Source organism: Bos taurus, chromosome 22, assembly GCF_002263795.3.
Source record: "Bos taurus isolate L1 Dominette 01449 registration number 42190680 breed Hereford chromosome 22, ARS-UCD2.0, whole genome shotgun sequence".
Classification (NCBI taxonomy): Eukaryota; Metazoa; Chordata; class Mammalia; order Artiodactyla; family Bovidae; genus Bos; species Bos taurus.
In genome coordinates this window covers 57,402,232-57,415,211 of record NC_037349.1, presented here as the reverse complement: position 1 = coordinate 57,415,211, position 12,980 = coordinate 57,402,232, and the positions used below count along the sequence as shown (strand labels likewise).

General features: G+C 55.6%; 1 protein-coding gene across 7 annotated transcripts in view; it reads left to right on the top strand.

The window, feature by feature from the left end:
* The window catches only part of FGD5 (FYVE, RhoGEF and PH domain containing 5), a 123,531-nt gene that overhangs the window by 90,081 nt on the left and 20,470 nt on the right, over nucleotides 1–12,980 (top strand). For 6 of the 7 annotated variants that reach the window (XM_024983314.2, XM_024983315.2, XM_059880132.1 and 3 more), the window contains exons 6-12: nucleotides 1,863–2,023; nucleotides 2,273–2,429; nucleotides 3,014–3,101; nucleotides 4,881–4,931; nucleotides 5,514–5,572; nucleotides 11,305–11,376; nucleotides 12,273–12,341. In XM_024983314.2, the coding sequence (XP_024839082.1) occupies nucleotides 1,863–2,023; nucleotides 2,273–2,429; nucleotides 3,014–3,101; nucleotides 4,881–4,931; nucleotides 5,514–5,572; nucleotides 11,305–11,376; nucleotides 12,273–12,341 (657 nt within the window). The remainder of the gene's footprint in view (nucleotides 1–1,862; nucleotides 2,024–2,272; nucleotides 2,430–3,013; nucleotides 3,102–4,880; nucleotides 4,932–5,513; nucleotides 5,573–11,304; nucleotides 11,377–12,272; nucleotides 12,342–12,980) is intronic. The other variant, XM_024983313.2, reaches the window with a different exon arrangement.

Sequence of the window (12,980 nt, the reverse complement as noted above, 5' to 3'; positions counted from 1 at the left end):
GCTTTCAGGAAAGGCTTTGGCTGCTCAGGTACAATGGAATTCGGTTTCTAATTATGGCTCGAGCGTGTGGCCTCCGCTTAAGGACACACATGCTCTCTCTGCCCAGAGGACTCAGAGTTTCTGACCTGAGTGATGGGGTGGTGAGCTCCTCGGGACAGCAAGAGGGTGACGGCCCTCCCCGTGGCCCCCTTGCCGTTCCCGGCACCAGGAGTTCATTGCAGGACAGGGTGCGGTGTTGAAGTGGAGACCTCTGCAACCTCATACCTGCCGTCCCTCCTAGAGCACCGTGGCCTCCTTGCCGATGTTCTGGGGCGGCCAGAGAGTCTCCCTGGGTCTCTGCCCCGCTCCTGTGATCTGTCTCGCTCCGTCCATCCATTCCCCTTCCTCTGCCTTCTCGTTTCCCTTTCTTTCCCTCTCCTCCACTCCCTCCCTCCACCCCACCCACCTCCCTGCCTCTTGGGCACTTGCCCTTTTCAGATACCTCTGTAACGAAAGACTTCTCTCACAGTGACAGCTGTTCAGCGATGGGATTAACCTTCTTGCCCACTGATGAGGTCCCCGTCAGGGAGGCAGTTGAACAAGGCAGGGTGGTTGTCCTTCCTGAATGCTGCCAAGGCGGCTTGACCTTCTGGATTGGGGCTGGACCAGTACTTTGGCCACCTGATGCGAAGGGCTGACTCATCAGGAAACACCCTGATGCTGGGAAGGATTGAGGACAGGAGGAGAAGGGGGTGCGACAGAGGGTGAGATGATTAGATAGTATCACTGACTCAGTGGGCATGAATATGAGCAAACTCCAGGGTGGCGCTGGTGGTAAAGAATCCGCCTGCCAGTGCAGGTAATGTAAGAGATGATCCCTGGGTTCGGAAGATCCCCTGGAGGATGGCACGAGCACCCACTCCAGTGTTCTTGCCTGGAGAATCCCACGGACAGAGGATTCCTGGGCCACAGTCCATAGGGTCGCAAAGAGTCTGACGTGGCTCAGCGACTGAGCAGCAACATCTGCGTGGCTGGACCGTGACTTTTGATGTTGAGGCTCACCCGATGTTTGCTGCTTCAGGACTCAAGGTGGCTTCAGGATATTCCGTGTATTTATAACTTTTAAGCGCTGAGCCTCGTGTAAGGGTCTGTGTATTTGAAGATCAGATATTTTTGTTGTGAGAAAGAAGTCTTACATTCTTTATAATGTTAATGTTTATTAAATTTAATTTTTAAAGTACCTAATCGTTTCACAGAAATTTTAGAAAACAGAGACAAGAGGGAAAGTAATCGGTTCCTAATTCCATACCCCCGACACTGTTTACATTTCATCCCGCTTCCTTTCAGCTTTTTCCTTTGCTCACTTTTCACGCAGCTGTGTTGCGGTGGGGAGGCAGCTTTCTCTTGATCTCTTAGCCCCACCTGTGGGGGTTTCTACACAGTCGCCATCTTCACTGCTTTTACACCCGGGAGCAGGCGCCTGTGGTTTCTTTAGACTTCGTTGTGAAAGAGCAGCCCATGAACTTCTTTAAAGGTGGATAGTTGTAAAGCAAGAGCTGTATAATATTTCTTCAGAGAAGGAACTACCCCACTTCTTACCTGTCCCGTAAAAGAACAGGGTATACCCAAGGCAGGGGAGTCCCCACAAGGAAGGGGAGGAATGAGCAAGCTTTAGACCTGCTCCATGCCAGGAGCTTGTGGGGGCTCCTTGGGCATCTGTTACTTGTGATCACCCCCGGTTCACAGGGTCTGAGACCCTGGCAGGAGGTCCCTGGAGTCAGCACGGAGTCAGGACTCCAGAGCCGCGGGGCGGTTGCCAGGGGGCCTGGGTTCAATCAGTCCTGTGGGAGTACACATTAGTAACAGGCCTCTCTGGGTTTCAGGATTTCCACGGAGCAGTCGTGAGGGCCTTGGATGAGATGGACTACGAGGGCAAGGACCCGGTGGGCCGGGAGGAGCTGAGACGCGGCCTGAGTGAGCTCCCGGCCATCCACGACCTTCACCAGGGGATCCTGGAGGAGCTGGAGGAGAGGCTGGCACACTGGTGAGCTGCCCCGGGCCCCCACCCCCACCCCGTTGCCAAGGGGAATGCTGGGGAGGGGCGGGCAACCCCCCGCCCCGACCATGTAAAGCGGCGTCTCCATCTGACGGGCCGGGGCGCCAAGACAAGGAGGTGCCTGGTCCCTCGCCTGCCGCGGGAGGGTCCACCACCCGGGATGCCCTGCCGGTGCTCACCGTCAGGGGGCCTCGAGCCTGAGTTCTTGGGGCCCCGTCCCCCTCTCCTTGACTGCAGGGAAGGCCAACAGAAGGTGGCTGACGTCTTCCTGGCCCGGGAGCAGGAGTTTGCGCACCACGCCACTCACATCCTGCAGTTCGACAGGTACCTGAGTCTGCTCGGTGAGAACTGCCTCCACGCCCCGCGGCTGGCAGCGGCCGTCCGAGAATTTGAGGTGGGTCCCTTGGTCGTCCCAGGAACCCGCTCTCAGGATGCAGGGGTGGGGCTGGGCATGGAAGGGCTTCATGCCAATCGGGTGGTCAGACCTAGGGGGGTTGGGGAGGAGAGGGCGACCCAGCAGAAGGGAAAACCCGGAACATCCCGCCTTGGGCCATCACTGACAACTCCACGAGCACTGGCCATGGGGAGGGTTTTAGCAGCTGTTCTCCTGTCCCGGGAGAGAAGCACAAAGCAAGCCGGGGCCCTAAAGCCATTGGAGTGAGCAACAAATGGCCACCAGCTGAGGATCCAGTAACCGCTAGCTTCATGGACTTTTCTCTATCGCTAACGGGGCTTGGGAGAGACATATTACTGAGTGTAGGTAGCAGTGTGTGAGCCTGAAGGAACGAATTGTCAGAGTGGGGCAGAGCTAATCTGAGAGGACTTCCTGGAGGAGGGGACCCTGGTTTTGGAGATGGCTCGGCCCGGCCAGAAGACATGGCTGGGACGTGTGTGGCTGGGCTCACATGGGATGCCGTGAGTCCGGAGCCAGGGGCAGGGGTCCCTGATGGAGTTTCGTTGTCCTGGTCTTGGGATCAGCAGAGTCAGCAGGGAGGCGGCCAGAACGTGAAGCACCGGCTGCTGCGGGTGGTGCGACGCCTGTTCCAGTACGAAGCGCTCCTCACAGGTGGGCCCCAGGGGGGCAGAATGCAGAGGCCGGGCGGGGAGAGCGGAGGGGCAGCACCTGCGGAGCGGCGGGGGACACCCGGCCTCCCACTGTGGCTGGACGGGAGGGCAGGGCGCAGACGCCGGGTGGGGAGAGTGGAGGGGCGGCACCCGCAGAGTGGCGGGGGACACCCGGCCTCCCACTGTGGCTGGACGGGAGGGCAGGGCGCAGAGGCCGGGCGGGGAGAGCGGAGGGGCAGCACCTGCGGAGTGGCGGGGGACACCCGGCCTCCCACTGTGGCCGGACGGGGCGGGCAGGGTCTCTCAGTCCTGCCCCCCACCCCTGGGAAGGTGCCAGGCACCCAGCCCACCCCCTTCCTCCCGCTGAGCTCCGGACCCCCGCGGCCACGTGGAAACTTGCTTGAGAGTGCCCAGCTGCTGCATCTCGCTGCAGCCTCTCCCAGCCAAACACACAACGACTCTCATCTTCCCCTGGTCTGCATTTCCTCCCTGGCTTCTGTGGGTCTCGTTTCCCTAAATCTGCTCTTATCACCAGAGCCCTCCTGAGTCAGCGGATGTTTTCCCCTCGGACCTGTTGGCCCTCTCTGTGGCTTTGTCACTGACCGCTTCCTGCTTCTCGAAGCCCTTTCCTCCTGGGCTTCTGTGACACACGCTCTCCCTCCTCCTTCTGACCTCTCTGACTCTTCTCACTCTCCTCCTCATGACTCCAGGAATGTCAGTGTTTCTTGGGTCTCAGCCCCAGATCCTCTTTGCTTCCTTCTCTACAAACTGTCCCCTGGGAATGTCATCCCCTCCCTGAGCAACTGCCCCCCAAGTGGACAGAGAGCCCCTGGCCCGGGAGCTGATGCTCTGCTGGGGAGAAATGGAACTGCACCCATAGAGATATGCGTGTAACCCAGAAAGCAATCAACCTGTGAAAAAAGACATTTGGGCCAGGAGATGGAGGGTTTGTTCATCTAATTCAACCAGGATTTATTAAGCACCTACTGTGTACCAGACTCTGTGCTAGAAACTGAGGACGTAGAGGTAAATTCAACAACCAGAGTCTGTGACACTATGAGCTTATACTCAAACAAGCAAATAAGGAATTAAAAATATATTATGTCCGTGATAAGAGCTCTCAAGAAAACGAAGGCAGGTTAAGGGCATTCAGGGGAACAGGCTGCTGTATTAGATCCAGGCGTCAGATGAGATTTGTCTGAAGAGGTAACACTGAACAGAGGTCTCAGTGAAGTGAGGGCACGAGCCATATGACCATCTGAAAGAAGAGTGTACCAAGGGGAAGAAATTGTAAGTGCAAAGGCCCTGGGGTCTGAGCAAACGTGGCACGTAGCAAGAATGCCGACCCTGCCCCAGTGAGCGAGCGGCGTGGAGAGGTAGCTAGAGTGAGACCAGCCTGCGTCGAGCAGTTGTGGGTGTGAATGTGTTAAGGGGTCTTGCGAGTCACCCTCTGCCGAGTGGTGGTCACATCTGTGTCCCCCCAGCAGACTGTGTGCCTCTTCAGGCCTCGCATGGCACCAGGCACACAGCAGCGCCCATTCGGCGTCTGTGGATGAATGAATGGACGGCCAGCGGTGGCGGGCGCCACACTGGTGGTGGTGCTGAGGGCCCGGCTCTGTGCCTGCGTGTTCTTATAGTCGGGCTGACAGGAGAGAGGCGGTTCCCCTCGTCCTTCTGGAAGTCTTCCTCCATCTCTGGAGACTGAGGGTCTCCTGTTGTGGATCCCAGGGGGCAGGCCTCACCCGGGCAAACTGACTCCTGACTCTTGTTCCCTCTGCAGACTATTTAAATAACCTTTGCCCAGACTCAGCGGAGTACGATGACACGCAGGGTAAGTGTGCGTGTGAGCCCAGAGAAAGCGGAGCTTCGGGCCCCCCATCCCCCGGCTGTGGACTCCACCCCAGTTCCCAGGTGCACAGCACAGCCCCCTCCCTGCTGGCTGGGCATGCAGGGGCCAGGAGGCCTCCGGGGCTGCTGAGTGACACCCCCTTTGCCTCAACTGTGGGGACTCCCTGGGGGGTGGGCTAACATCCAGTCAGAGGAGGAGGAGAAGGGGCGTGGCCAGAGTTTGGTGATAGGAGGGGGCGCCGGGTCTAAAAAACCCCCTAGACTCCTGATTTCCTCCCCGTCCTGTGTGGCCATCACTGCATACGACTTGCCAGGGTGGTCTCTGTGTTGACACGCTCCACACACAGCCAGGGAAACTGAGGCACGGAGGGGTCACACTGCTGTCAAAGGCACTCAGGCAGTAGCGGCCAAGCTGGGGTTGGGCCAGTGCCCTCACCAGCCGTGGGAGGGATTGGTGCTACCCCAAGCATGGCCCTGCAGGGGGACTTCCGGAGCAGGAGGCGAGCAGGTGGCAGCTAGCCCGGCCCTGCCCAGGAGGTCCAGTGCTCTCTGCTTCTCTCCTCAGGTGCGCTGACCCTCATCTCCAAGATCACAGACCGTGCCAATGACAGCATGGAGCAAGGCGTAAGTCTGGCCCCGGGCACCTTCCCTGTGGGTGCAGGTGCCAGGGCCCCCTCCACCCTGCCCAGGTCTGCTTTGTGATACCCCCACTTCTTGATGGGGGGCACAGGCCATCATGTGTCTCATGGGATCCTGCAAAGAGCCGTGGTTTCTGGCTCTGACACTTGCTGTGTGACTTCAGGCCCTGCGTGTCCCTCCCCGAGTCTCCGGTTCCCCATTTATTTGAACAATGAGGAGGGCTGCAGACTTGCACAGACTGGAAAAGTAGCGTCCAGACCCTGGTCTGAGACATCTACATCAGCACCCGGGGTGCTCTGTAAACTACAGATTCCTGGACATGCCCTCCAGTCTTGCCAACTGGAACTTCTGGGGTAGGGTTCAGAGATAGGCAGTTTTAACAAGCACCCCAGGTGAATGTCTGGCCCACACAAGTTTGAGAGCTGCTCATTCACGGGACCACGTGAGATCTGAGCACACGCCTGTTTCTGACAGTGTGTAACTTCATTCGGGAGACACTGATCAGATGTTTACTGGGTGTCTGTCCGAGATGGTCAGCTTTATCCCACCTCCCAACTCTGTTCCAGTGGTTTCCATGGTTACTGGTGTCTACATTTTTTTCCTGCTCCTTTAAGCTGTCAGTAAGCTAAAGCTGTGTGTTGGGAATGATTCTGAGGCTGAGTCCTGGCTCGGTGGGGAAAGTTCAGTGATTGATTAGTGATGTCTGACACAGGCAGAGGTGGGAGTGATGGTGGTATGTGTGCCAAGCCGTTGCTTGGCTTTGCTGTGGCAGGTGCACAGAGCATCCTTACAGCGAGTCATCCACAGGTAGAAAAAGGGGAAGGGAAGTAACGTCTTTTGGACTCCTGCTGTATGTCAGGTCTTAGGTTGGGATCTGGAGTTACAGAGATAAAGCCATGAGTCCTGGCCCTTGAGGAAGTCACTGCTTAGCAGAGCATTTAAGACATGGACATGAAGAATCATGATAAACATCGTGAGAGAGAGAAAGTGCTATAAGTTTCAGAAAAGGGTTTCATCTGTCCCCTGGGGATGCTGAGATGCGATGATACGGAAGGTGCCCTTACAGGGAGGACTGTACGCATGCCATGAAGGCACAGGGGGCCGAGGTGGTCCAGGCAGAGTGCCTGGATACAGGCGTGAAGACGGGAAAGCGCCAGTGTGTCAGAGCTCAGAGGGTCACCCAGTGAGGCTTTAAGATGGGGCCAGTGTAGGCGCAGTTGGAAAAGAGTTTGGGGGGAGACATCAGGGTAGCTGATGGAGGAGTCTGCAAGCCTGGAGTCTGAAGCCAGCGGGGTGGGAAATCCGGTGGGTCATCGGGCCCTCTCTGCTCCCCCGATGTCCGGGAGCTCCCTGCTCTTTGGCATTTTGTATAGACAGTGAGATTTCCCTCAATGTAGCCAAAATACAGAGGCGCTTGGGAGTCTGTGCAGCAGATGTAGCAGCAGATGGACTGGGGGGCTCCCACTTGCTGTTAGGGGGGATGTCTCTGCTTCCAAAGAGAAAAACCCGGTCAGGAAGGGCCGCGTCTTCCCTCCCACGCTGAGCTGTCATGAGTAGACTAGGTTTACAGTTTGGGCTTCCCAGGCGGCACTAGTGGTAAAGAACCCGCCTGCCAGTGCAGGAGACATAAGAGACGCAGGCTCGATCCCTGGGTCGGGAAGGTCCCCTGGAGAAGGACATGGCAGCTCCCTCCAGTATTCTTGCCTGGAGAGTCCCATGGACAGGAACCTAGCAGGCCACAGTCCATAGGGTCGCAAAGAGTCAGACACAGCTGAAGCGACTACGCGCACACGCATGCGTAGTTTATAGTTAGGGGGAGAAAGATCACAGAAAATACTACTCTTAATTTCAGATGAAGGGCACATCCTGGCAGCGTGACGTAGGACTGTCGATGTGAACCGTGATTGCCTGGTCAAGGTTGTGCTGGTGGGATTTCTGCATGTAAAGCTCCACCCCCAGCTGCCGGTCCATACTGGTTGGAGGAAAGTGTCTGTGTGCAGCCTGCATGTAAGGAGTAGGGAATTATGCTCCCTCCTCTTGAGGAAAGAGTGTCTACCTAAATTATTTGGACATCTTCTGCAAGGGAGATTGGTCTCTTCTCCCTTGTTTATTAATGTGTTCACCAGTTCTAAATTAATTTATACCTAAATTATTTATATCAGTAAGAACTCACAAACATGTTATGTTTGACTTCTGATCCCATGCACTTGATTTTATTTCTCAAATTGTCCCAGCTTTGGCCATTAGGAGTTGGCCAGTTGGTTCCTGTGCCCCTTTCACATGCCCCCATCAATGTGGCTTTGGGTGGGGATTTTTATTTTGCTTAGTTTTTGAGCACTTCCTTGCTTCCTGGCACTATGAGATGCTCCATGTTCACGTTGCATGTGTCCTGCCCCAGTCCTAGAATCAGCTGTTTCTCCAGAGAGCCTTGGTTTGTTTAATTGGATAATGGTTTTAGAAACCAGGATGTGGGCATGGTATGTTCACTGCTACTGGAGTATCATTTCTTCTGATTCTGTCAGCTACAGAGCAAAGACTTACTGTGTATTTACTGTGTATATACTCATAGGAATAGCCGTTTCTGTACATAGCCATCTGTGTTAAGCTAAATATGAGTGTCTTACTGAGTCTTCAACTTTACTTGTTACTCCTCCCCTGGCTTCTCTGTAAATTTCCCCTCCCAAGAGGAGTGTTGGAATGGAAACTTGGCTCCTAGCATCCAACATCCATTCATTTAATTGATCGATTTACCTTCCTTTTTAAAAAATGTTTTTCCTGGGTATAGAAATCTGGGTTGACCAGAACTTTCTTTCAGTGCTTTACAGATGCCACTCCACTGTCTTATATCCTGCCTAGTTTTGGAGAAGAAATCTGCTGCAGTGGTTATATTTACCCTCTTTATGTAACGGGTCCCGTTTTTACTGGCTGCCTTTGAGATCGTCTCTTTACACTTGACTTCTAGAAGTTTGACCATGATATCTAAATATGTGTGTTTTGGAGAAGTAGTGGCATGTATCCTGTTGTGATTATCAAGCTTCCTGGGCTTGTGCTTTTTGTCCATTAATTTTGGAAGTTTTTCTTGGGTGCTCGGTTCTTCCCTTGCCCCTCAGCCTGCACTCTTACTTTCTCTTTTTGTTTCAAGGTGGTGAATCTCAGCTTGAAAAGAAAGTGACAGTGAAAGTTGCTCGCTCAGTCGTGTCCAACTCTCTGCAACCCCATGGACTGACAGTCCATGGAATTCTCCAGGCCAGAATACTAGAGTGGGTAGCCTTTCCCTTCTCCAGGGGATCTTCCCAACCCAGGGATCGAACCCAGGTCTCCCAGATTGCAGGTGGATTCTCTATCAGCTGAGCCACAAGGGAAGCCCTCCCCAGGTTCATTCATTCGTTCCCGAGCTGTGTTCGATTTGCTGCTAAGCTTGTTCTAGGAATTCTTCGTTTCTGATAGCACATTTCTTACTGTTCACATTTCCGTCTCTCGTGTGTCTCCGTCTCTACTGAAACTCCCTCTGCTCGTGCGTGCTGTCTTTTCCGGCGGCTCCTCTAACATGATTAGTCGTAGTCACTGTGATGTCCCTGTCTGATGGCTCCGGTATCTGTGTCACCTCACTTTCTGGTTTTCTGGAACACTTTATGTCTTGAAAATGGGTTAGGGTTCTCCCTTGCTTCGTGTGTCTCCTGTGCCTGATCGAACACCGTTATGTGCAGAGGGACTGTAGACCCTGTGGGAAATAGCATCTACCTTTAACAGTGGATGTGTCTCTTTTTCTGCTCAGGCCGGTCACGTCAAGGGTGGGAACTGAATCCGTGCGGTCAGTAGTTGAGCTGAGTTTAGGTTTTGTCGTCAGACGTCCCCTTCAGACCCCCACAGTCATGCTCCTCCGGAAGGTGGCTGCTGTCACCTGCTGCTGTGTGTGGGACCCGAGGGCCCGGGGGCTTTCCCTGCTGCGTCTTCTGCTTTTTGCAATCTCTGCACCACGGAAGGGACCTCTGCGTCCTTCCCCTCCTCGGGGCTAGACCACTGCGTCCTGTCACGCAGGGCTCGTGGGTCACGGCTGCCGCGGACAAGCCTCAGTCTTAAGGGGGGCCTGTGAGCCTGGCGCACTCTTGGCGTTCCTGCCTCTCCTTCACGGGCAGCCAGCCTCTGCCGTGTACCAGTGGCGGGTCTTGGGCAGGTTTCTGCTTTGTCTTGGTGTGTGATCCTGCACCTCAGAGGTCACCCACGTCTTCCTGGAACAGGCACCTTGATCTGCTTCTGCCCTTGCCTCGGAAGCCATGGGCTCCTTGCCTCAGGGTCTGGGAGTGAGAAAGTAGCCTCACCTCCCACGGTGGTGGAGGGTCTTATAGGAGAAAGGGCCCTGGGGAAATGGGCTGGGTTTCGTGCCAGCCCCACAGTTGGCAGCCTGCACCCCTTCAGCACCAAGAGGGGATTCTCTCTGCCCCCACTCTTCCTTGAAAGCACCGGGCAGAAACTCCTGGAAAGAGCTTGCGAGGGCCTCCACATGCCCCTTGGGTCTGGGGCTCCCTCTATTCTAATACTGTCCCACCGGCCCACACCTGACCTTTAAGAAGCCATTAACATTTTAGCTGCTTTCTTCTCAAGCTTCTTTATGCTGACCACCTCCTCCCTGTGTGTTGCCAGAGGCGATAACTCATTGATCTCCTGTGTCCACGGTGGGGTCCTAGGGACCCCGCGCTCCAATAACTATAAGCAGAGTTCTGCTTTTCTAGATGATGTGATTCTTTTTTCTCCCTGTTAGGGTGGGGGCATTGTTTTCTTGCAGCTCCTGTGTCGTAACCAGAGGTAGAATAACTTTTACACGTTTTCTGACGGGTAGGATTTTATGCTCTAAACTGATCCTGATGCTGGGTAAGATTGAAGGCAGGAGGAGAAGGGGGCAACAGAGGATGAGATGGTTGGGTGGCATCATGATTTTGTGCAAACTCTGGGAGATGGTGAAGGACAGGGAAGCCTGGTGTGCTGCAGTCCATGGGGTCGCAAAGAGTCGGACATGGTTTAATGACTGAACTGAACTGGGGACGGTGTCGAGGCCTTTTCAGGGCATTTTCTCTGCAGTTTTCACCATGTTCGTTGACTTTAGACCCAACCCTGCGTGAGGTTCAGGGTCATCGCCCTTCCAGCACTCCGGGCCACTGTGACAGGGGAAGGGCCCGGGACCGTACGTGTTGTGAATTCTCAGTGAGCTCCTGGGCGCACTTGTTTCTTCAGGGAGCCCAGAGCGTTTCTTCGGCAGGCACTGCATTTTCTTGGTCACTCTGTCTCAGTAACCGAGCTCTCAGCAAAGGGTTTAAGCCCGCAGAGCCAGTCTGGCCTGAGGCTTCTGCCACGTGGGTTATTGCAATCTGGATGCTCCGGGCGTTACGGGGGACACAGGCTAGAGCGGGAGCAGTGGCCCCCAGATAAACGGGTATCGGACGGCATAGTGAGGCCAAGGGACCATCTCCACGGCGTGCAGACAGAGGGCACTGTCACAGCCCAGGCCCGCAGGGACTAGTTGGAGTGCCGGGAGCCCACACGGGTGGCATCTCATGGACCCAGGCTCGGTTCCCGGTCCCACCAGCGACAGGAAGTCGGACTGGGAGCAGGTCCCTCCTGGGCTGCGTTTCCTCCTCCGAAGTGGAAGCAGGGCCGCCCACTCCTTACAGAGGAGATGAGGGGCCCTGACCATCTTGCCCTTGCCCTGCTCCCGCCCGCAGGAAAACCTTCAGAAGCTGGTCCACATCGAGCACAGCGTTCGGGGCCAAGGGGATCTCCTCCAGCCAGGAAGGGTGAGTGCCTCCACCACGGAGGGCACGGGCAGGCAGGTGGGTGAGGCCCTGATAAGCCCCATTGTTCAGCTGGGCTGGCCCCAGACGGGCCTGGCCGCAGGTGCCCACAGGCAGGGATGGAGGGGGGCAGGGGGAGGGGAGGGCGGGACGGCAAGGGCTGTACTGGGCTCCGCAGGCCCCTGGCCGTCTCCCCTCGGGCTTCCTGCTCTCAGGGCCTTTAGAAAGCAGTGCCATTGGGGTTCCATGTTCCTCTCAGAAGAGACACCAGTATCCTCAGTTTAGTCCAGTGGCTGGGAAACCATCTCTCAGGAACCCCAACGTTTTTTAAAAGACAGATTTACCCACTTTAAAGCTTCCAAATGGAAAACACAAAACTCAGCTCAAGAGTAGTAAAAAAAAAAAAATGTATTCCTGACCTGTTCTGGTCCTCAAAGGACAAGTAACAGGAGTGAGAGATGGTACTTAGGTGTAAAACCCCACCCGGCGTTTTGGCCAGAGGCCTCAGCTTAGTGAAGACGATCAGACATCTGTTTGTATCCTCCAGAATTGAGGGGGCTGTAGCAACTGTTTGCAGGTCTTCAGCCACTGTAGCAAACTGGCATCTCAGAGGCTCTGTTCTCATCGGATGCCCGTGGCAGCAAACCAGGGGCCGAGTCATTGTTGGGACCACTCTGTGGCTGGCCCGCTATCTGGGTTGGTGTGGTTCAAAGAGGGTGCTCCCCAAAGGCCAGATGCCCGTCTCCAGGGCTGCCCCACCAGGCGTGGAGCATGGCTCCTGGGCAGGGGGCTTCTGCCATGAGCCGCTCACCCGAGCTCCGGGAGGCATCGTAATTGGTTTCCCGCTGGATGGAGTAGGGGGTCAGCCTGATCACCGAGGTCTGCTTCTCTGCTCACAGGAGTTTCTGAAGGAAGGGACGCTGATGAAAGTAACAGGGAAGAACAGACGCCCCCGGCACCTGTTTCTGGTAAGTACCCGGCCTCCGGTCAAGCCCGGACTACAGGTTCTGTGAAGCATTTGGGGGCCGTTACCTGAGGATGGCAGGAAGGCCGTGGAGACCAGAGCCGACCCCTTAGGGCGAGGATCGTCCAGGAAAGCCGAAAGCTGAGGGCTTAAGCCTCTCCCTCGGGTATTACTTGAAAGATTTCAGGGGAATGTTGTGACGTGTAATGTCATTATTCACGTGCCCCTCCTAAAACCAGGAGGGTCTTAAACTTGGGGTAACTGTTCAGCTGCCTTATCTGACATGTGAGCCACCAGAGACCCAGAAAGGAGAGTTGACCCGGCTGGCCCTCCTAGCAGGTCGGGGGCGGAGGCCCGAAGGAAGCCAGGGTTCTGAGCTGAGCCCGGCCCTGTCTACAATGTGCACAGGACAGGACAGAGGGACGTCCTTAATGACGTCCCAGCCCAGTCTGGAACACCAGGGCACGTCCAGGCCTGGAGGGGAGTACCAACTCACTGGAAAAGACCCTGATGATGGGAAAGATTGAGGGCAGGACAAGGGGACGACAGAGGGTGAGATGGTGGGATGGCATCACTGACTCAACAGGCATGAGTGTGAGCAAGCCCTGGGAGGTGGTGATGGACAGGGAGGCCTGGCATGCTG